The following is a 24,914-nucleotide window of genomic DNA, read 5'->3' as shown; positions in this document are numbered from 1 at the left end:
CCCTCTGAAAGCCTACCACTTAATCAGACAACGAAAGTACAGAGTCCTTGAATCCATTCGGCTCATCAATCACCTCACTGACTCTGCCTGCAAATCAACTCCATTCATATCTAGTAATACGGTGCAGGTCACGATCGGATATCCCAGAATTATCTGTCATTCCCCATCATCAAAAACCATCAGCTCCCAGCTAGCGAACGATGGGTGCCCTCCTTGGTTTGGTCCTGTGTCTCTCTTTACCCTGTGAGTAACAATCACGGAAAGCAACATCGTGTGAATGAAAAACTACAATCTTACTCAAGTTCGTCTGAATTACAGGCACGGTCTGGGATTTGAACCGCGTTGTGTGGGTCAGTTCTATTGCCCATTTACTTCTTTTTGTTTAATTTGCAGGTTTGTTCAGTCAATCAGTGACACAGAAACCTTTAAATGTTTCTAAGAACGAGTGTGAGTCCCTCACCATCACCTGTGTTTTTAATGAATATCATTGGCATTACACTTATCGTTTTGAGAGTGGAACATTCTTCAAACAAACGCAGACAGCCACAGAATGGGAGCGGATCTCCAGCGGCGGGAGATTTGTTCTGTCCACGGATAAAGCTCAAAAGACATTTTCGTTGAAAATTCAGGATGCCAGAGTTGAAGACACCGCCACCTATTACTGTAAAGCTCGATACTGGTGCGATGCACACAGTGACAGGCCTCGGCTTCCCGTCGCTCAAAAACTCTCGCAGGAGATTATTCCAGAAATAAATTGAAACCCAGTTTGCCCAGAAATTCGCACAGCTCTGCCTTTTAATTTTTGCCCCATAATCCAATTTACATATCTGCTGTATTATTGTCAATAACAAGATGGGTTTCACAGATGCCAAGTGTGTTTGGATGGTGAGTCCTTTGTCGGGATTTGTGTGGCTGAATGGAAGTTAGGAATAATTGATCACGATTACAGGATATTGACACGAGTCGCAATCTTAATCTAACAGCTGGAATCAGGAATTACAGTCCACCTGTCAAACACAAATCTCAACTGGTCCTGGAAAGTTTTAAATTGATTTGCAACATTGTGTGTTTTGTGTGCGAGACACAATGAAAGGAGCCTAACCAAATACCTCTGTGCAATTTTAATACAATTTTTCCAGCAACAATTGTCAATTGTCGGCAAGAAGTTCTCTTCACTGTAATATAAGTTGATTTTTTAGTCACTCGAGCAAGCACTAATTTCTTTGATAGATTCTTCTCTGCTTATATGAAGAGAACACTTGACTCCTACGTTCATGTGCCATTTTACAAAAGACCAGGAAATTAACGAGAGCCAAAGGAAACTTGGACACAAGGAATATTGCTTATTTATCTAAAAGCTCTGAATTTTTAGAGCATTCAATAGCACGCTGGTGATTTCTCGACTCTTCGAGATACCGTTAGTTCTTGTGCAGGGGAGACTAAGAGGAGTATTGCTGTGATGTTATTACCATGTCGATGGACCCGGGACAATGGTGACTGTCACACCTGGTAAGTTATTCTGCACTCCAACTCGTTATAGACTATCTTCATGAATGTTCGGTTTAATATTTTGAACTTCAGTTGCAAAGATACTCAAAACAAACCTTTTGGAAGTAAACTTATTGTAACATTTTCCAAATTTTGGGGAGAATAACGAACTCGATTCCTGATTTTCCCAAAAGAATTGAGGTTGTCGTATTGAAAAATTACATCGATGTTTCTGGCATAAGCCTTTCATCGTCGATTTTCCTGCTCTTTTGATGCTTCCTGTCTTGTTGTGCATTTCCAGCACTGCGCTCTCGATTCTGATCTTCAGCATCTGCAGTCCTCACTTTCTCCTCCTTTTCCAAAAGAATGCATGTATTCAAATCGGTCCTGGGTCAGTGGTTTCACTGACCTGGAGTATTTCTCACAAGTCAATGTTGGGGTCGCACCAGTATGGTAGAAAGTGTGGAGACTGAGAACACGAACAACACGATGTAACTCCAGGAATTACCTGTGGCTGGTGATAGGAATTATAGTCGTTTTTTATTCCTTTCCATTGCATTCATATGTGTCTGTATACAATGAACCATTTCCCCAGTTTTCCAACCTCAGACTTAAATTAGGAATTGTAAATACTTTTCGTCAATGTAGCCCTTTTGAGATTTCAGTTTGCTGTATTTTAGCTGCATAAGGGTACAGTTTCAAACTTGACCTTTGCACATTTAAAACCAGCAAGAAACGATTCCTCAAAAGGAAAACGCTGAGGTGACAATTTCCACGACATTGTCGGAGGTATAACCCTGACAAGAATATTTGGTGAGTTTTATATTGTGAAGGGCTGGTCGATGGATTGATGTTTCCTCTCCAACTGGTGTGTTTTGGAGCAAGTGCGGCTCTGATTCATCATACCGTCTTCTGATATATTATTGCTATCCCTTGTGAAGTGATTACGAGTTCTCAGCTGCATTGCATCGCGGTCAAAATAAAGAAAAGTCGTCTAATTTGAACATATAGAATTGTTACAGGATAGACATCCAGTACAATTTACTCTGGGCTGATAAGTCCATACAATCGTCACAGTTCGAGATTAAGGTCTCAGTTACTAGCACTGCCGCAAGGAGAAATAATTCAGTCAAGGCGTTTCCTTGAATATGCAGCATTCCGTTCCTCATAAAGCTTTGGAGGCCCAAAATTGCATGTTTTCGCCAGGTCTCTTCTCTCTGAGAAGCAGAGAAGCAGAAGGTGACCTCTTACAAATCATATATACCCTGACACAGTTAATGGGGTGGATGAGATAAAACTCACAGCAATGGTTCATTAATGCATCATGCTCACTAACAGAATAAACCAAGTCATGAATGTAACGATGAACTGCTAGCGAAATGTGGAATATTCCTCCAAACAGAGGATTTAGGGCAAATTCTACTGAGTCATTGTTGGCATGTTTAGAAAGCCGAGGGAGAAGACAGATTAAATCTACTCAGCGTTCCAAATCAGAAATGATAGTTAGATTTCATGCGGGTTTGAACATTGGAGTATATGCAGAGCCATAAATTAGTTGAGCAGAACTCCTTATTCCTTGTCTTCAGATCCACTCCGAATACTCAGAAGACAATAAATCGATGCTAGTTCAAATTCATAGAGACAGCTGGGTTCCCAATGACGAACAGTAAAACCACGCTTAGAACCAGTGCAGACTGATCCCAACCGACTATGGAGGGAAATCTGGGGAACCTATCAACAATTAGAAGAAACGCAAAATGAAAAAAATATATAATGCAGAAATAAATGAAAACTAAATTGAAATATTTCATGTTAGAAGTAAACAACCACAAAACGGATATGATTTGAAAAAAATAAACAAAATAAAACAGTAGTTCCGACGTTAGGTAAAATCTCCTGGACAGAGGTAAACTGCTGAAAACGATTGACCAATCACTTTATTCATTTTGTATCTTGCTGTGTATAATGGCACAAAAATGTTGGGTGACATTCGGGCAGCTATTTTTGAAAATCGTCTCGACAGGTTATAAGAAGTTTACTCGAGTTGCGTTTCACCACAGCAAATAGAATCAGAAATATAACATTCATTACGGAATCATATAGGAGAGCATTCAACACGCCTGCGTTTACTGCCTTTTTTCCCGTCCATTCAAATTATTCCTACTGTGTTTGGCTTTTCTCCATAGCTCGGCCTTCCTGCCCATTTAAGCTGCTGCTTATTTCCCATTTGAAATTTGCTGTTCAATGAGTTCCAATCACTCGTTTTGGCAGCTCATCAAACATTATAAAGAAGACGACATATGAAAGAAAATGTCACCCTATCTCCTCAGCAATTTATATTTCGATAAAACAGAATAGATTCAAATGGACTGTCAACAAAGTTAACTGCCACAAAAATCAGGTCAATTCCGGTAATTGACAATTTCCCTGTATAAACAGTAGTTGAATAATTACTCATGCTCAATGTCATTCTGCAGATTCCAGTCCCCCTGTGTCTCAGAGACAACTTGTGCAAACTTCTCCTGCTGGTGACAACGTTACTCTAAGTTGTAAGTATTCAGGATCCTGTCAGTACACAGTTTACTGGTACAGTCAGTCCCCAGGACAGGCTCCAAAATATCTCCTTCAGAGAGACACTACAGGAGAGGCGAAGAAAGAAAATGCTGCTGGACTACGAATTTCTGAATCTCTTGATCCTCGGGCAAAAATCAGTCGATTAATGATCTCTCAAATACAACTAAGTGATTCTACTGTTTATTACTGTGCAAGGAGTCGGCAGTCAGCACGCACATTGACTCAGGGTACAGAGAGAGCCGTACAAAATCTTGAGCATAGGGGGATTACCGACACAGTGATGCACAGCTGGAAGAGAGCGTTACAAAAACCTGAACATATTGGGATTATAGACACACAGTGAGGCAGAGCACGGTGAGACACGTACAAAAACCCAGAACATGGTGCTGTTGCCGACACACTGATGCAGAATACTGAATGTGTTTTACCAGAACTTGAATAAGGTGAAGATTACAGAAATAGTGACACAGAGATAGCTGTACAAAATCATGTCTGCAGATTTGTAGAGCTGGACACGGAATCCAGGTTTGGGGGTGTGAAGAATGATTTGTAACCAAAATCTCCATGGTTAAACAGCATATATTGTCACCAATGCCCTATTTATTGAGGAAACATCTAATTAATGGAAATAATTATGGCTTTCATGTTAACCCGTGTTTATATGTAACACACTGTTATTGGAAAATGAACCAGTCAAGAGGGAGCATTGCATTTTGCACAAAAGATGTGTAATATGATCAGTTTCATTAATAACTTGAGTATTCGAATTGGACAAGTATGGAACAGGAAATGCATTTTGGACATTTAAGGTTTCTGAGCTTAATTGTTTTCCACCTTTATGCAGAGGTTTAAGATGCATAGTCGATGAACATTCCTGTGTTGTGCGATTTCATGACTTTAGTTTTCACTTCCGAGTTTTATTAAAGAAAGTGAATCCAAATCAACATTTCCACATCAGTGAGATATTTAATTTCCAATACCATGTTTCCAGAAGGATCCAGCTACGTTTAATTGCTGCACTGCGGAAGTTCTCACTAAAAACACAACTTCATTTAAATTGAACATCGAATGCCAGATATCAATAATCCTGACAGAATAATACTTTAGGTAATGTTCTTTTAGTCTTTCTATAATTTCGGTGCATTCAGCCATGTGTGACTCGTCTTTATTAAATTAATTAGAATTTTCACAGTCTATCTCATTCTATTTCTGCAATTACTTTGTTCTGCTTGTGGTTTGCGCAACCGTTGGAGCTTGTGCCAAAGTATCTCAGATGTCAGTTGGTTTCAGTTTCTGCAGGTTCTGTTGTGGTTTTATTGTTACTCAGTGAGAACGGCCTCTTCAATGTCTCAGACAATGTTCACTCCAGTCCGTTGTTTAATTTGCTTCAATAGTCTCTGGGTTTAGTTTTCATTGAACTTCATATTATACACGATTTTCAGAGCAGCCCCGGGATATTTGCTTAATTTGCCAGTGCCAGAGTTTGCTCATCACAGAAGCTTCTCTCTGCTCTACATATAACGATATATAAACAGTTGGAGACATGTACACCTTTAGTCCTTTCTGCAACCTGTCTTTTGTCCCTGTTCCATCCACTCCATGTATCAGTAGCTCTATTCTGTTGTAATGCCTTTTCACGAGTACATTTTGATCTCTGTTTGTTCTTTCAGCAGATCTCAATATATTCTAACTCATGATCGTGGAGTCGCACACAAGAGCGATTTGCTGAATTTATTTCATCGTACCAGTTAAATTATTTCTGTTCAGTCACCTCCTGTTGCAAGTGTTCCGAAGAAGGGAGCTACAGCCTGATCAAACTTTTTCAATTGACATTGATTGGTACTTGTCCGTTTTTCAGCTGGAGAATATGCCATCGCTGATCATGCACAAGCACAAAAATTAGAAACATTGAAAGATATTCCGACCTTGAGTCTGCACTGACATTTCCTTTGTCAAGTGATTGATCTTCTCATTGCTAATGAATATCCTTACTTGCCTTGTTGAGTAAAGCTTCAATAAGATTGAATAAACGCAGCATAATCAATTCAAATGAGCCAGCTTATTCTGTCCTGCATGTAGGAAAATTCACTCTCTACATAAACATGACTCAATGGCAGAAGTGTGGCAGATTTACTGCAGAAATATGGAAAATTGCAAAAACTGAGCTTCTGCTGGTGTCTGACTAGAACTTGATTACTATGGGAAAAAAACCTGAAGTTTGTCATTATGAATGTGCCTCTGTCTCAGTGAATTAACATTTCTCATTTTTATTTTGTGAATGCCTGCCACCATAATGCATGTCTCTCTCCGTATTTCCCAGTTACTTAATATCATTTATTGTTTTGAAATCTTAGTACTTACCATTATTTATTGGAGCTTATACGAATGCCAATGTTTGAAAGAAATGAGTGTGTGTGTGTGTGTGTGTGTGTGTGTGTGTGTGTGTGTGTGTGTGTGTATGTGTGTGTGTGTGTATGCATGCGCACGCTCTGTTCTTATCACTGTTTCATGCAGCCATGATTGCTGCTGGACCAGTCCATGAGTCCTTGATACAGAAGCTCAACACACATGAACACACAATTGATATATGCACACGATCCTATAAATTGTTTCGTCACAATTGATCAAATTGCAATGATTACCAAATCAGCTCCAGTCTCCGTTTCCATCATATTTTACATCTTCCCAGGTTATCGCTGAAATTGTCCACCTATTAATTTCCAGAGACCAAACGCTGCATCAACTAGTAATGTGACACCTGTGTCATTGCTTATGCTTAACTTCGCTTTGTCATTTCTATCACTTTTGCAGATATTATGCTACTCCCTGTCTCGGTTTAGAATAAGCTGCATCATGTCTCTGCTTGTATAAAACTAGACTCTACCTATGTTGTTCTATCCTTCATTGTGCCAATGGCATTATACAAACACGTGTTACTTACTCGATTCGACGATGTCTGCATTCATATTGTACCCTGACATATCTCTATTGTTGCTGCAATTTTATATTTTTGGTGGTGTTACATCTGGACAGTGAACACTGCGATTGGCTTTGTCTCATTTCCTCCTGCACTAGAATATGACCCGTTGCTGAATTACATCGATCAAGTCTCTGTTGTCAATGAAATTGACAAAATATTTTTAAAAAAGCTTCCAGGCACTGACTAACCTGATGATTCTCTCGTTATATCAAACATGGACGTTGGTCAGCTGTTCCTGCACCAGTATGTCTGAACACGAACTTTACCACTTGGACGACCTCCAATTGTGATTCTTCAACTGAAGAATTTTTCGAATTCACTCTGACCAAAATTTGCATTTAATGGTTCCCATCACGCCTACTCTCCCTCCATGTTAATTATGTTTTCCAAAAGTTCAATTCTAAATTTATGGAAACGTTTCAAAATTGTTAATGGATTAGGTACGAAAACACATATGAATAAACGCAAATAGTGGAGGAATTTTAAATGGTGGGTTGTTATAAATAGCATCAAACTGAGATGTAACAGAAATGAGAAACAGAAAGGAAAAGTTTGATATAGGGTCTCTGCCCAGTGTCTGCTGTCAGTGGATTCAATTTATAAAGACACCACCTCATATTTTCTGAAGTGGGACGACCCAAAAAAATTGCAGCGAGCCTGTTGCGAAAGGGAAATGCAGTCATTCACATTGTTGGAAGGCAGGAAGCAGTGAGGTAATTTTTTCAGTGAACTTTAAATGAGGTGAATGTTGTAATATAATAGTCCCTCTTGAGACAACCACTCGGAATAAATCAGAGGCAATTTGAATACGTCACAAAGCAAACCTCTGTACCAATAAAACTTTCCTCCAGTTTATGAGCGATGATGCATGAGCCAGTCATTTTCCCCTTCTTTATCATTTGCTTTCCATTCTCGCGGTTACTGGTGCCCCCAATATGTCACTGATGCTCAAGAAAATCATTCTTGCCGTTTATGTCCAGAAATATACCTTTTAACCTTTCCACCATTCAAAAGATTTTTTTTTTCCCCAAAATGCAAAGCTTTCATTTCGGCAGCTTCACCCCAGTGCATATAGCATATGATGGGTTACTATGGGTGCTATGACAAAATATCACGTATTACTGGCAATTCCATTGTAATAAAATACTTTTTAAGATTAATTTTGCATGTTGTGTACTTTCGGAAACATGTTCTATTGGATGTTGGAACATAAAATTGATGAATGACTATGAATAAACATAAATTGTAGCATTGACCAGGATTACATTCCTTACAAATTCAGTAAAATGCATTGTAGCATTTAAACCCATTGCCACATTAGTAGTTAATCATAGTGCAGTAAAGAACCTTTAGGCACTGGGTTTATGACGGTATCCGAATATGACATATGTTATAGTTGGACCTTACCGATGTTTTGTAATATATACATACATTCAGTGATTATGTGAATATACAGCGTGTGTTTTCATAGGATATAATCAAGTATAGAGTTTCCAATGGACAGCACCATTGTTCATGTGGCCTTCGGAATTAATTAGAGTTTAATCCAAAAAATGTCGGTGGATCTGCAAGATGTTTAAACTATTGGCAATTTGCTACTCTGCTATGAAGTTTCGCAGAATTTGGGTCATTGTTTTTTTTAACTAATTAATCATAAATATTATTCACAATTATTAGAAAGTGCAATTGCAATTCGTCTCCAGCCACTTCACTACACATTTCAAAGGCCACAACAAATTCAGTAAATCAATTTTGTCTCGAAATATATGGGATATCACCAAAATATTTGAAGAAAGGAACGTCTTAAATACGGGAACAGGAGTAGAACAACTGAGGTGAGAATTACAGTGATTTAATCTGGACTAGTCAAATATATAACCAACTCAATTAGAAGTATAAACTTGAGCTGTACACCTGATGCAGAATCAAAGTTAGCATGAGATTTCAAACAATTGTATGACTTTAAGGGAAAGAATGTGATGAGACTCTGTCACTTTTGAAAATTCGAAGGATGAAATGTTAAAGGGTGAGATGTCACAGGCGAGGAGCCAATGTTTTTGTGTTGCAGGATGTCTGGGGCTTGTTCTGCATCAGTTCATGGGCACCACATAATTCCACTATTTGAACTGGACAAGTCGCCAATGGAATTTACTCAGTGATGAGGGAACAATATTTACACCTAGGACTGATTGCCTTGACAGATGCTTGCTGCTGCACGGGATGTCCAACACCTGTCAATTATTGCAGATAAAGAAGACACTGGAAGTGCCACGGTGACTTTTGAAGAGTGGTAAATGTTTGTATGAGGCAGCAGACGGTGTTTGCAGTGAGCTCAGTCATATTTTTCTCTTTGAACCTCTCCCAGCCAACATGCTGGTAATCATAATGCTATCTTGAGGGTGGTGTGGTCTCTCCCAGTGCATCACAGAGTATCTTTTAGCTATCACAATGACTGATTTCTTTGTCATCTCCACTGCAGCCATCTTAAAACAAATCAGCTACATTTATTTCCGGGAAAGGGTCTTGTCTACGACTCCTACAGACACTCTCAGCATCGTGTTGGTCTGTGCCACCCGGGATTGCTCAGTCTGTCTGACAGTCGACTTTGCTCTCGACCAGTTTGTTCCCATCTGCTGCCAGAAGTTGAAGAGCGGAGAGTGTACGGAGAAAACTGTGTTTTCGGTCATTGGAATAGTCTGTGTGCTGCACCAAGAAAATCCCGTACTGATTTATCGCCAAATCCTTATATATCTTACAAGGGGCGTCGTGATTTTGCAACATTGAAGCAAATTTCTACATCTGGCCAGCTTGGTAGGCTTCTTTTTTGCTTTTCCAGATCTATGCCCCTTTTCTCCCTTTTTTCGTCAGTCTCATGATCAACTTCCTCAAAATAAGACAGACCCTAGCGGCGAACAGAGCCCACAGAATGCTCCGTGGTGGTGGGAAGCAGCAGGACACAGAGATTGCTAACCACAAGAGGTCCATTATTCTGCTGTTCTCCATCTCTCTCAGCTTCCTCTCTTGTGGGCCCCTCTCGTCTGACATTTCATCTATATGTAGCTTAAAACTGAGAGCTATTTCAGTGGACAGGATTTCAGAGACCCGCAGTAAATCTTCCAAGAGAAGAACAACACACTTCAGTTGCTCAGTTCCTGCAACAAGATCTTCATTTATGCAATATATCAGAAAAATTTTGAAAGGGAGTTAGATAGCATTCTGAAGCATCCCTTCGTCACCCTCACCAATTGCTTTAAACAGTCAGGGGACAAATCTATCCTCACATTGCTTCTTTCCATTGAAGGAGCTCAGTGTGTACTGCTCTCATATGCACATATTGCAAAAACCTAATGGAAAGTAAGCATCAGGAGCAGTAGGATCTAATGCCTATTCTCCACATCTGACATTTCAAAGTGACTGATCTTGAGAAAATATGGAATGATTAAAAATTCATTATTTCTCGGCAAGAGGCAAACTTGTGCTGTGTTTCCACACTCCCGCCTCTCTTGCAGCTTCCACACTCTGTTGGCCCAGTGCCAGTGCCATTTGTTTATTTATTCCTCACATTCCATGTTTCAGTTCTGATTGGAAATTTCCTGGCACTTCATTATGTTCTTACTCACTTACTTCCAGCCTCCCTTCATCATCTCATCATCATGGGGTAAATGTACGGGAATGGTACTGGGTTGGTTGCACTTCGAAACATTTGATTCCTTAACTCTTTAACAACATCTTCAAGTTATTTCCCCTGCACCCCCACCAGAACTTTGATTTTGTACTTTTATTCAATTAAACAATAACAATTTTTTGAATGAAAATAAACTACTCAAGGAATATCGCATGTCTGGCAGCATCCGTGGAGAGAAAGCTGACTTAGCATTTCGAGTGCAAGGACGCTTCTTCAGAAATAGGTTGGTTATGCACTCCCATAAAGGAAACTATCTTTTCTGTCAGAGTTTAACTCTAATTAATTTATACATCTGACTGTCACTGATTGTCATTTTGCTCTTTAACATAAGTAAACATTCCAACTAACTCGTGGATACCACTGAATGGTGCATTCTGAAAGATTGAACTTTTATCGATATTGGATAACTGTGTATCAGTTCATGCAAAACTTTTCTTTTAATATTTCAGCTAACTGAAGATAGTTCAAAATATTGCTTGTAAACAAATATGAAGTTGAAAAGAAATTAGAGTTGCACTTCGATTGTGAGTAAAGTGGTGGAAAAGTAGTTATAACACAGTGGATTTATAATCATCTAGAAATTAGAAAGATGATTATAGGTAGTCAAAACGGTTTTGTGAAGGGTTGGTCGTGCTTCTCAAACATTACTGAGTTATTTGAAAAGGTGACAAAACAAGTAGATGAGAATAAAGTTGATGATGTGCTTTATATGGATTTCATTAAGAGGTTTGATCAGTTACTACACTGTTGTCTAGTGCACAAAATACGAAGGTGTGGGATTGAGGGTGATTTACCTTTTCAAATCAGAAATTAGCCAGCTGAAAGCGGGCAGAGTGCGGTGGGTGATGGGAAATATGCATTCTGGAGTTTAATTACTCGTGGTCTTCTGCAAGGATCTCTTTCAGAGCCGTCATTTATACTTTTTAGAAATGATCTGGATGAGGGCAAAGAAGAATGCGTTATTAAATTTTCGGATGATAGCAAGTTTGACAGAGTTGTGGATCGTGCCGAAGGATGTTGGCGGTTACAGAGGGACATAGCCGAGCGGCAGAGCTGGGCTGAGAGGTGGCAAATGAAGTTTAATTCGGAAAGGTTTGTGGTCATTCACTTTCAAAGGAGGAACGGGAATAAAGAGTGATGGGCAATAGGTAAGATTCTTGGTAGTGTGGATAAACAGAGAGATCTGTGTGTCCATGCACACAAACCCTAGAAAGTTTCAGTCGGTTTTGATAGTGTGGTTGAAAAACACATAAGGTGTCGTAGCTTTTATTGCTGGAGGGGTTGAGTTTCGGCGCCACAAAATCATGTTGCAAAAGTACAAAATTCTGGTGTGTCCACTCTTCGAGTATTGTGTACAGATCTGCTCACCACTTTTTGGGATGGATGCACAAGTTTTAGAAAGGGTAGAGAGGGGATTTATTAGGATGTTGACAGTTCCAGAGGGAAGGTCTTACGTAGAAAGGCTGAGGGACTTGTTTTTGTGAGAGAGAATAAGATTGAGAGGGAATGTAATTGAGAGATATAAGATAATTCAGAGGTTTAGAAATAGTGGACAGTGAGAGCCTTTTTCGTCGGATGGTGATGGCGAGCACGAATGGAGATAGCTTCAAATTGAGGGGCGATAGATCTCGGACAGATGGCAGAGGTAGCTACTTTATTCAGAGATCAGTCGGGGCATGGAAAGACCTGCCTGCAACATTAGTAGATTCGCCAATTTTAAAGGCATTTAAATAAGCATTGGGTAGACATATGGATGAAAATATAGAAAGTGAGGACTGCAGATGCTGGATATCAAAGTTGAGAGTGTGGTGCTGGAAAAGTACACCAGGTCAATCAGCATCCGAGGAAGAGGTGAATCCACGTTTTTTGGCATTAGCACTTCCTGATGAAGGGCCGATGCCCAACACGTCGATTTTCCTGCTCCTCGGATGTTTGCTGACCTGCTTGCTTTTCAAGCACCAGACCCTTGAAATTTTTAAAATAGAATAGTGTAGGTTAGAAGAGATACAGATTTGTTCCAGTGGTCGGCGTAATATCGAGGACCGAAGGGCCTGTACTGCACTGTGTCCGATATTCTATGAAATGTATTTCGTTCTCAGTTACCTGTAGGATGTGTTCCCGACAACAACCAAATGCTGATTAGCCACACTGTTGCAGATTATTTGTGTAACAGGAGAATCCGATATTTCAAACCAACTATTCCAAAACTCCAACCTCAGTAACTGGCGGTTTGGGGTCATTGATGCCCCCACATTACTCTTATGTTTCAGTTGAAATTTTGAAAGAACATGATGTCGAGAGCTGGCTCTCAGTAAATTGAGACACGCTCAGCTGTTCACTGTCATTAAATGAAATCACCAATCATTCTGAGACATTACCTTCCATCCGGGATAAACAGATCCAGATTCCCAGTAGTCTAACTTTGAAGACCCTGAGTTTTTCAGTGTTTCACTTATTCGTGTTGCAACATCTTGTTGAAAAGTCAACTTGTGCCCTAAATTTTCCACGCAGCAACACCTCCACAATTATTCCACGTCCAATGAAAATTATTGTGGAAAGACAAGTTGCCTTTCTCATAACGCAGACCCTTAAATCCCAATTTATCTACCACTGTTCTCAATGGCAATTTTACCTGTCCGCATCTCTGACATCATATGTTAGTTTTGCCTCTATAGCGGCCATCGTGCGAGGTGACGATCTTGTGGTATGTGGAATGGACTTTAAGTCCACAGGGCCAGGTAATACTCTCAGAATACGGATTCTACCTCCACTATTGTAGTGTATGAAAGAGAAACAAAAATTTTGTTAAGATTTAATGATGACTACGAATTATTAGTTAGGAAGAACGCATCCGGTTCGATGAAGTCCTTTAGGTTCAGGGAATTGTCGTCGTCGACTCGTCTGTTAAAACTTCTATGTGACAACAGATAGACAGCAATGTTCTCGTCTCTGAAACCTGCTCAGAACTCTGGTAAGACCAGGTTACAGGACAAGGAACCTTTTTTTAAAATCACAGTCTTTCTGTGTCCTGCTCCTTTGTCACCTGATGAAGAAGCAGCGCTAAGGAAGATTGTGGTTTGAAATAAACCTTTGTGTTATAACTTGGTGCCTTCTGACTTCTGACTTTGCCCATCCCAGTCAAATACTGGCAATTCCACATCACTCTTAGCTTGACGAAAAGGTAAAATATTCCACCAATGCCCACAATATTAAAAAAAATTAAAAACCTATTTCTATTCCTCTATACTTACTCAGCATGTCTGTGCAGCTCAGTCGGTTACATCCAGCAGCTGGCAGTTCAACAAATAACGTGAGAAATCGAGGGTAAAGGTGTCGTCTGTTGAATTGTTATCTCGCAAATCAAAGTGAGGCTGAGTGAGCCTTCGATAGAACGAGACAATGTCTGGATGTTATCGGTATCATCGTTATAGACAGAGCTCCCTGTAGTCTCATAGGAACAGATCAATGTCACCGCCATCACTTCTGTCTCAAAATGTGAACAGTGTGGCGAAGTAGCAGAAGTTCCATGACTCTTATCTGATATAATTGAAAATTAATGAATTAAAAAACTTATTACAGTCGTAATACATTAACTCAGGATACTGTGCAGACAAACTGCAGGTACAAACTGGTTCAGATGGCATGTCGTGCATCAGGATAAACTGAAACAACATCAGGACCAGTGAATGAACCAACATAATAGGCGACAAGAAAAGACAAACGGCTTCAACTTAGGCTGTTGATTTGAGACAAACAGTGATGTAAACGTGACATTTATGGCATGCAAATTCCATCTCCAGCCCACACCCCATCACCAACATACACGCACAAGCACGCACACTCTTCTTTCTTCCAGTTCGAGGACAGCTGTTACAATTTCTTCAAAACCAAGCGGCAGGGGGAGAAAAGAAGACTGAGGATTTCAATGACGTGCTTAGGGAAATGATGCTTCAAGGTTTCTTTCTCAAGTCGTCACGAATAGCTGGTTAAAGCAGTGATCATTGTGACAGCTTAGTGTATGGACATCTGATGGGCCAGCCAACCAACTCAGACTTGGATATCAGATTAAGTTCAGCATTTCTCATTTGTGGCAGGAATTGGACATCCTCAATCACTCAAGTTAAAGCTTTGAGCATCAGTTTCCAGAATATGTCGATACTCAGATCAATTAGATTTGGGACGTGGAATACTAGGTAAATGGAAACACCTGCAGAAACTTCGAGCACCGAGACATGTGATAGCCTTTCTTCAATACAAAATCATCCACGTTCAGCAGGTAATAGGGATGGACAATGAACTGTGAATCTTCATATCAAAGGTATATGAGTATGGAAATAAGGACGATTTCATTACACATCATAAGGCAAATGCCTGACAATAGCTGGAATATCATAAGCAGTTTTGATCTCTGTACCTAAAGAAAGACATGTTGGCATTCACTGAAAATCGACTTCATGCCAACATTCAACTCGTTCATGCACTGAAGTGTCGCTCGATACTCTGGCAAGAATTGTACAAGTTCCCTTCAGTTCTATGGCTCTGTGGGTCTCAGTGAATAATAATACATGGCCGAGTCTGTCCACTGGATTTTAGTAACTTTTAGAGACACGGTTCGAAAGGATTAATTGAGCTGTGCTGGAAAACGTTTCTCTCGAAATCCTTCTATGTATGTTCCTCTGTACCAAAACCTCGACGGATCCACTTGGATAATGATGGTGGTAGAACCGGTAACAAACACTGATGATTGTCATTCTGTAATTACAGAAAAACTGAACATTATTTCGTTCATTCACTGGACTTTCACCTGGTGATTGTGATTCAGCGTCTCTTCGACAATGCCCTGTAAAATCACATAAAGATATTAAGTTAAGCAATAGCATGTTATTGCGCCTTTCCCTCCCAGAACCAATGCGATAACTTCCACACGTACATTGAGAATTAACTGAGAAAATTTTACAGAAACATATGAAAGAAAACATGATCTACAACAACCAATTTAATTTGCTTTAATAAACTCTCAGTGGGTTCTGTGGCGACAAGTTCTCCAATGAGACAAAAATTGGAACATAAATAGATTAATTTGTCCGGAGCTAGCCAAATCTAGATTTGGTCACTTTACAGCAGTATCTGAACTTTTCTGTGCTCTGACTACATGGAATAGATGAGACATTTGTGTGCTGAAAAAAACAAACATCCTGTCAATTTACCAGTTAAGAAAGCTGCAGTGGTAACAACAAAGTAAAAATTAAACCCAAACATATTGGCAGAGGTTCATGGCGGATCTGAACAGAAATTGTTTTTTTTTTCTGAAAGGGGTATTTGTCAAGAGATGAGATGATGTCTGATATCGATCTCCCGTCTGATTGATTTGTTCTGGACAAACACACAAGGTGACATCTAATAAAGTGGCAAAACCATTGCCTTGCACAAAAAAAATCTGCTCAATACGCCTCTGTTCTGAAAATGGTGACGTCAGAAAAAGTGATGGTGGAATGGCATGATATTGAAACATAATTCTGCTGCTGTTGAAATTATTCCATCCTCTTCATTAGAGCAACTGTTCTGAAATGTGCAAAACAGGAAGCATCGCTGATATAACAATGTCGAAATTATTCTCCCAAATCAGTGAAATGGATGTGGAACTATCCAAATGTTGGATTTGAAACATGTTCAATCTGTTCCTTGTTTCCTCAACAAGTCACCTTTTGTTTCACTCCATCTTTCACCAATTATTCCCCTTTCTCTTCTAAACATCTTGTTACTTCAATTATATTTCTGTCAATTTGCAGATTGTTCCATTTCGTTTACTACTGTCTCTTCATATCTAGCTTATTTCTACCTCCATTTCGATTTCAGACATCTTTTCTAAATCCTCTCCTCTCTTTTACTGCATCTTCATGATCCCTTTTTGCATTCGCTCTCCCCTATCCTCTTTGTTCAATGTATTTCTCGACGTCGGTTTTTCATTCATTTCTCTCTGCGCTTATCCATTGCAATGTTGTATTATCTCATTAAATGCGATTCAAAGCAATCTCACTTTCAAGAGTTGTTATCTTTTTCACTCTGTATTCTTGTCTTTCTCTCTGTCTTTATGTTTCTGCATCTCTCCACCCAACTCTGTCGGTCACTCTGAGTCTTCTTTAATCTGTGTGTTTAAATCATTCTCTCCCGCTGGATGCTGCACTCCTTTTTATACTCCACTCCACGATTTCTTTCTGTTTCTTTGCTAGCCTCGTCTTGTATCTTTCTTTCTCCAGTTTCTATCTCATTACCTCTCATTATCTTATTTAAAATCAATTTATTTATCTGACCATCTTCGCAAAGTTCTCTATCTCTCGCTGGTCCTCTCCCTCAGTGTTCTCTATTCCAGATAGTAATCCACTCTTTATTTGCATATTTATTTGTCTTCTCCCTTGGATATCTGTATTTCTATTTTTATCTCCTCTGTTTTTGATGTCCCTTTCTCTACTTCGCTTTAGGTCTGACTGGCCTTTTATGTTAACCACAGTTTCATATTACAGTTTTATGTAGTGTCTCTATCTCTCTGTTTCTCTTTCTTCCTTCTTCTTTCTCAGATCACGTGTGCCTCCATGTCTCTTAATTGCCAAATCGTGCTGTTTCTTCACGTGGTTCTTGTCTTTCACTCCACATTCTGCTCTTTGGAGACGAAGCACTCTGTCCAGTTCCGCTGTTTTAATGCAGCCTTCCTGGTTTGTGCAACATTGTGTCATGTAATGAAATAGCAGGAATTTATATTTGCAAGGAAAAAATACGAGACATGACTCTTCTGCAGACTAAAAAAGCTGATAACATTGGTCGTGCTGCGTGGTGCGTATCTGTTTAAATCATGTGGAAAACGCTGATCTCTGACAGGGATGGACAGAGCTCAAAATGACACAAAACAGTAGATATTCCAAGCTTTATTTCCAAATTACCTTGTATTGCAATAACCTGGTGTTGCATGATTTTTAAATATGTTTAAACGTTCAATATCTGCTCCACAAGGTGTGGTCTCTTTCGGAAAATTAATAATTTTTGCTTTGTTGCAGGTACCAATGGCAAAGACTCAGTTTTCCAGGATCAACACGAAATCACAATCTTTGAAGGACAAAATATTACATTTAACTGCAGTTTCTCGCCAGCTACTGTGAGAACTGTGTTCTGCTGCGTTCAGCATTATGTGACATTGTAAGATATTTCATAAAAGCTAACAGACTGGGAACAGGAGAAATGTCGTGAGATTTTCAAGACAGGTTCTTTGGTGTTTTGTACAAAGGAACCAAAGTGTTTCCTTTATATGTAGCTCTGGTTCTTCTCTCCAACAACGCATTGCATTTCTGGGCCGTGGAACCGAGATTGCTGCAAATAGACACATGTATCTTGAGATTTCCCACTGCTGTCCATGCGAGGGAGGTCCCAGAGCAATAAACCGAGACAAGAATGAAAACCCAAGGATGAGGGTCACAAAATCATCAATGAAAACGGAAAAAGAGTACTCAACCAGAACATGTCAGAAAAAAAACGAGAAATTAGGCTTCTTTTTCATTTCACTTTCAAATACTCAAAATTGACTTCATAAATGAATATGTGATACATTTATGCATATTTTACCATGATATCATCTTTAAATACCTTTGTAATTTACTGTTTATTTTCATTTCACAAAGTAGCTGTGAGTGGAGATTGTTAGTGACTAATAAAAGGAATAATACAATGGCTAAGCATGTGATAACAAACCCTGGTGTGAGAGGTAGAGGACTTGCACATAGCAGAGTTCATGCCCTAACATCATTGAACTTGATTAGGAGTCTCAAATGCTGCAGGGTCCACAAGCAGAAAATGTGTTCTTAAATTCATATAGTCATTGAGATGTACAGCATGGAAACAGACCCTTCGGTCCAACCCATCCATGCTGACCAGATATCCCAACCCAATCTAGTCCCACCTACCAGTACCTGGCCTATATCGCTCCAAACCCTTTCTATTCTTCCTACCTGCGATAATTTCACTTGGGCACTGCAGCAAGCCTGAGAGCAAGGTGTTGGCCAGGTATTACAGTGGTGTAGTTCCATTATACATCTTTAAAATACTGAATTGTACTGAATTGTGCCCATTTGCAATACGCAGCAAGATTATATTCTACCTGCCGTTTTGAACAATTACAGAACAAGTTAGATCATTTACATTTGATTAGAATATATTGCATTGCCTGAATATTAATCATGTAAACTGCTCAGGATTACATTCTATTCCAATACTGGAAATTAAACTCTAATGATTTCGGTGTAATATGAAATAATCTCCACTACCACTGAGGTCGACATTTTTAAGCGCAGCTTTCGTGATAATATCTAAGGAAACTATTGACGATCTGATTTTTTTCACACTTAAAGGTTATGTAGTGATAATTTAAGTCAGTTGGATAATACCTTGCAATTTCCCACAGGCAACTTGCTGGCGATCATCATGCTCTTACAATCAATCTTCTTGTTGGAGGATGTTGCAGACTCTCTCGGTGCACCACCTATTGTTTGAGGGACTTGCTTGCAATCATCACTGGGTATATCCTTGTCGGTGAAATATCTGTCCCCCTGCCCACCCACAGCATGACAACAAACAAACTCAAAAGCAGGACTGCGAAAGAAGGCGATCAGGCCTGCTGACACCCACAATGCCCCAGTCTTGGCTAAGCAGGCTAACAAAGAAACCAAACATGGCAAAGCTACTCCTAGACCAGAGAATACAATTCCCAAACAGCCTTCACAGTAGGCTCCAAGCCCGATTAGCACTGCAGTCCAATGCCCTAATGGCTGCCTCATTTCCCATTGAAAGCAAAACCACAAAAACAAAGAGACAGATCGAGAGGCCTCAACAGACGTCATTCGCAGGAGGAGCACAATGGACAAACCTGGATGCCAGGAAAATAAGCATTTACACATATTCATGCAGACGGGAAATACAATGAAGAATCCTCTAGAAAACATTCTCACCCATTCACGGAGATGGCTCAAATCGCTTGTGTCCATTACAAATGAATTGCTACTGCCAAACACTTGATTAGTTTCCATTCAGTTTATTCTTGTTTTAATCGCTTTGCAATTTTTACGATTGTCCTGTAACTGCATTACAATTATCACCTTTGTGTTATAACCCGAGATAAAGCCGTCTGCACCTTCCATTTGGGGAAGAGCATTCTGCTCATCTGTGCAGAGAATCAATTCTGTGTCAGCCTCGACAATTTCTCTTTTGTGATATTGCTTTGTTTAATACACTGCTTATCAATTTAACCACGATCCTCATTTGTGATCTCTGATTCATTAGGCTGAATTTCTCCAACAATCCTGAATCAGATCGGTGATATTTGCTTCCATCATAGTGCCCTTTCCACGACACCTGCCTCTGCACAGAACACTGTGATGATCTACGCCAGCCTAGATAGCTCAGTCTGGCTGATTGAGGATTTCAGCATCGACCATTCGTTGCCCATCTGCTGCCCGAGTCTGAAGAGCAAGTACTGTACGGGGAAAATTGCATCATGGTTCAACATAGTGGTTTGTGTCCTGAGCTTTGTCAAGAGCTTGCACCCCAAATTGTCTATTGTACATCCACTTGTACATTGTGGATGGAATGTCCCGGTTCTGTGACATAGAGAAACATACGATGACTCACCGTCATGGAGGTCTTATGACTGGCCTCAAAATATGCTGAACAATGAGGACGTCCTTGAGGAATGGGATAGATTGGTAAACTGTCTGCATATGAAAGGTTTTTTAAAGCAGTGCGTGGACGTATGCAGCAATAAAATGGGGAGGGCTAATGTAGATTCAGGTTGGAGGACTGTATGGAGAACTTTGAACAAGCCAGTTACACCACTAAATTGGATTTCCTGCGTGGTTACTGGCAGTTAAATTTATCAGAGAAGGTTAAAGAAATTTCTGCGTTTTTAATCCCAAATGTGCTGTAACAATTCAAAGTGATACACTTTTTGAATGAAGAACGCACCCACCAACATTCCAAAGACTCATGAACAGAGTTCTGCCATGGCCAACAATCTGTGCAGTCTATTTGGACTATGTAGTGATCTTTCGTGAGTGCTGGGAAGATCACGAGGTAAAGCTGGCAGAGCTCTTTGACTGATTAAGAGTTGCAAAACTAGTAATGAACTTAAACAAAACTGAATTCGCGAAAGTAAAGGTGACGTTCTTGAGACATAACATGGGGCATGGAAGGATGACACCAAGGAATGCAAAGTTAAAGGCCATTGAAGAATCTCTGAGACCAAGATCGAAGAAATAGTTGTTTTAATTTTTGAGACTAAGCGGATCCTATCGGAAGTTTGTTCCAAACTTAAGCAGCATAGTGGCACCTTTAACAGATCTTTTTCGTTGGACAGATCGATGCCAGGAGACTTTTGACGATTTAGCAGTTATGTTAAAAAACGCACCAGTTTTAGCGACACCAAACGTTTCGAAACCGTTCAAAGTGTCCATCGATGCTCGTGACATCAGAGTTCGAACTGTGCTGCTGCAGGAAGATGATGATTGGCAATTTTCAAAGAAACTCAACGTCTACCAGAGAAAATACCTACGATCGAAAAAGAACGACTGAGTTTGTTACTGGCCATAAAACATTTTAATGTTTATGTCATGAATAATGTGTTGGAGCCAGGTGGATCCGTGGATCACAATGCTCTTCTTTTCTTGGGGCGCTTTAAAGACATGGATATGAGACTATTTCGTGGAGTCTTATGTTAATGACTTTCAATTCACAAATCGTGCATGTTGCGACTCATAAGAATGTAATAGCAGATGTGTTATCGTGGATTTAACTGACAAAGTATGGATGTGTTTGGTACATACTCGATGATATATATGGGAGGACGTTAATATGAACTTAGATTAAAGTGACGTGCCTGTCATGGGAAAGTGTTTATACTAAGCTGATTTGTTATACAACAGATTCGAGTTCAACCAATTAGTTTAAATTATGCCTCAAGATAACTGATTTAAATCGCAAGTGAATTTTACACTTTTGACAGCATCAAACCAATGAGATGATCGGATGTGTTGGGATATAAAAGTCGGATATTTTGAACAGTCAGCCAGAGCGGCAAAGAGCGCCAACAAACAAAGACTGCCCACACAAAATCTTTCTGAAAGGTACCTCTTCATGTGAAGTCTGTGAAGCAGAAGACTGAATAAAAGACCTAGGGAAATGGAGAGGAAGATACAGAGGAGAATCGAAACAGCTGACTGGTTTTGAAGTTTGAACTTTTTGTAAAACCTAATTGGAGTTTTATCGTATTGGTATATTGTTGGAGAGTGAGAGGACGATAAATCAATGGGATATAGAAGGCTAACAGAATTGATAGTTATTTTTTCACGTTCTCTTTTTTCTTGGAGTTAAAGGGTTTTTTGTTGAAGTAGTGGAATTTGGTAGTTCTTCGTCACACATACGTTTACAGATTACAAGGCAAGGAGAGTTTTTCTAAGTGTCTGGTTTAATTTGGCAGAAGGTTTTACCCTGTGTAGTCACAATCCATTGTACTGCTGTTCAGCATATCGCTGGGCTTCCTCATTCTATGGGTTATCTCTGCTGCCCGATTTTTGGTGAGGCCTGCTTCAGCGACTTGGGTTTCACGAACACAGAGTCATTCCCAAAAGGTGAACAATGTTCAGTAGATATTCGGTTTCCGCAGCTATGTCTTCATTTATGCATTATTCCAGAACAAGTTCCCAGACGATGTCAAGAACGTCTTGGTATCTCTCTGCACATCTCTCGCTCGTTGCAAATACTTTTGGATTGTTGTTTTCCTTCCAACAGATGGGCTCAGTGAGTAACACTCTCTCTATATAGCTCCCTCAAAACTGAATAATTTTGTGCATTCTTACTTCTCTCCTGGAGATATGAACAGTTAATTTTACAGCCCGGATATTCGTTGTTGCCAAAGTCATCAGAATATGAGACAACCAGAAGAGATGTGTTTTTGGAAGAGATGCAAGTGATCAATATGTAAGATTTCTAATGATATGAGCCATTTGATTTGATATTCATCTCTTTCTCTCCTTCCCTCTCAGTCTCTATTATTGTGTGACTCCCTGCCTTCGTCTCCCTCGTTTATGTGTCAGGACTATTGTGTTCATCGTTTTTGAAGCTCAAGCGTTGTCCTTAGCTTAGATGAACAAAATAATTGTGCCCTCAATAAAGATCTACGTAGTTTTCGTGCTATCTGTAGATCGTAGAGTCCTTGTCACTCTCCATAAATATCAGACTTAGTTTCACAGTAGCAGCAGCTCCAGGCAATTCACAGCCATCCACCACCACTACCACCAACCCCCAAAAGCACCTGAAGGCGTCCTCCATCTTTTGTGCACTGCAAGAAAAAAATAATTTAGTGATTCTTTTACTTTACGTTCCCTTTAATGTGATAAAAGGCTGTCAGAAATTAGGTTCTGCACGGTCTTTACACAATTAACTAGGTCATACATTTGCCTGATATTTCTCTCCTGCTGTGTATACTCCTAATCGAAGAAGTGCACCACCTAATGATCGATTTCGAGAAATTCGACGCGTTGACTTGCCAACACTGAAATGTTGCATGTTTGCGGCTCATTCTTTATTGTAAGCTATATTATCATTGGGAGCAATTTGCCCTCCTCCTTCCTAGGTATTTCAAACTAATGTCGTCGAGTGTGTAATGTATTCTTGAGCGTTGAACGACACTGTTGCTCACTGTTCATGCCCAAGTTGAGCTGAGAATCACCGAACTTCCAGCGTTCGTATTGTGTGAAAATGGAATGCAAAGGTTGACATTAATTTCTCATGGACATTGAGTGGAGTCGAAAGGATAAATTTGCTTTCTCCCCACAGTTGATGCCACACCTGCTGAGTTTTGGCAGCTAGTTTTGCTCTGTATCAGATCTCCAGCATCCGCAGCTCCTGGTTTTATCGCCTTGGTGCAAGTTATAACAGGAAGCCCAATAAATAATTCTTCTGATGATATCATCTAAAGATTCTGAAGGTAAGACTTTGGTAAAATCCATATGTATTTTTATTTGCACAGTTGGCCCAGTCGACCAACTTTAACTATTCCTGTGTTGCATCTGAAACCACAACGCACGTTATCGTGACACCTGAGACTCACAATTGAAAATGGTTCCACCATACAAGAGGCATCCCAGCTCGCTTGTCAATCAGGACTTTTTATGCTGAAGTCAGTTAAAACAATATGAAGACCGGTGGACAATAAAAGAATTTGGACAATCATAGACTCATTACAGTTTGAAGCATGCCATCCGGCCCATCGAGCATACACCAAACCTCCAAATATCATCCCACAACCCAGACCCACTGCTTCTCCATTGAAGCGTATATTTCCCAACGGCTAACGCTATCCACCTAGCCTACACACCCCCAGGCACTATGGCAATTTACTTTAGCCAATTCACCAAACATGCACAACTTTGAAACGTGGGAGGAGACCAGACCGCTTGAAAGAAAGCCACACAGATACAGAGAGAATGAACAAACTCCACGAGACAGTCGCCTATAGATGGAATCAATGGAATCAAGCCCAGGCCACTGTTACTGTGAGACAGTAGTGCTAAGCACTGAGCCGAAAACCACCCAACTGCAACATCTTTACATGTTCCATTACGTTGACAACAACGTCTAACTTTAATCAGATTACATTATTGTGAAACTCCTACATTATGAGAACTTAGCTGAAAATATTTGTCTCTGTTTTGTATGGGACATCAATTTCAGCCAAACTCTATAATCGGCGGGAGAACGTGAATTTGCATGCAGCGAGCTGTTGTGATATGGAATGTATGAGCAAATGTTTCGTCGATAGGAACAGTAAAAAAAAGCCTTAAAATTATACTTGTCTAAGCATGTGCATAGAGGAGGTTAACGGTGCCAACTCTGTATAATATATGATGGATGGTAAACCATTCAGTTATAATTTGAGCCAGTAGACACATATAATTACAGAAAAGAGTCATAGGAGTAGATCATTCAGCTCCTCGAGCCTGTTCCACTATTCAGCGTGGTCTTGACTGGTCATGGAGGTGAATGCAATGCACTGATCTCGCCCTCCTCCTATATCCCTTGATTCCTTCAGAGACAAAAACGAATCTCGATCGACCAAAGGAGTGAGTGTGAGAGATAACGAGTTTATCTATG

General features: G+C 39.9%; 1 protein-coding gene across 1 annotated transcript; it reads left to right on the top strand.

The window, feature by feature from the left end:
* The first annotated feature begins 200 nt into the window (after positions 1 to 200).
* LOC132808261 (uncharacterized) lies at positions 201 to 21,335 on the top strand. Its single transcript, XM_060822077.1, has 6 exons — positions 201 to 243; positions 394 to 737; positions 1,470 to 1,509; positions 3,966 to 4,289; positions 13,403 to 13,465; positions 21,121 to 21,335. Exons 1-6 carry the CDS (start codon positions 201 to 203, stop codon positions 21,333 to 21,335), a joined length of 1,029 nt encoding a protein of 342 aa, XP_060678060.1.
* Positions 21,336 to 24,914: the final 3,579 nt, after the last annotated feature.

This window comes from Hemiscyllium ocellatum (genome assembly GCF_020745735.1).
Source record: "Hemiscyllium ocellatum isolate sHemOce1 chromosome 27 unlocalized genomic scaffold, sHemOce1.pat.X.cur. SUPER_27_unloc_4, whole genome shotgun sequence".
In the NCBI taxonomy this organism is placed as follows: Eukaryota; Metazoa; Chordata; class Chondrichthyes; order Orectolobiformes; family Hemiscylliidae; genus Hemiscyllium; species Hemiscyllium ocellatum.
This window is presented reverse-complemented; position numbering and strand designations above follow the sequence as displayed.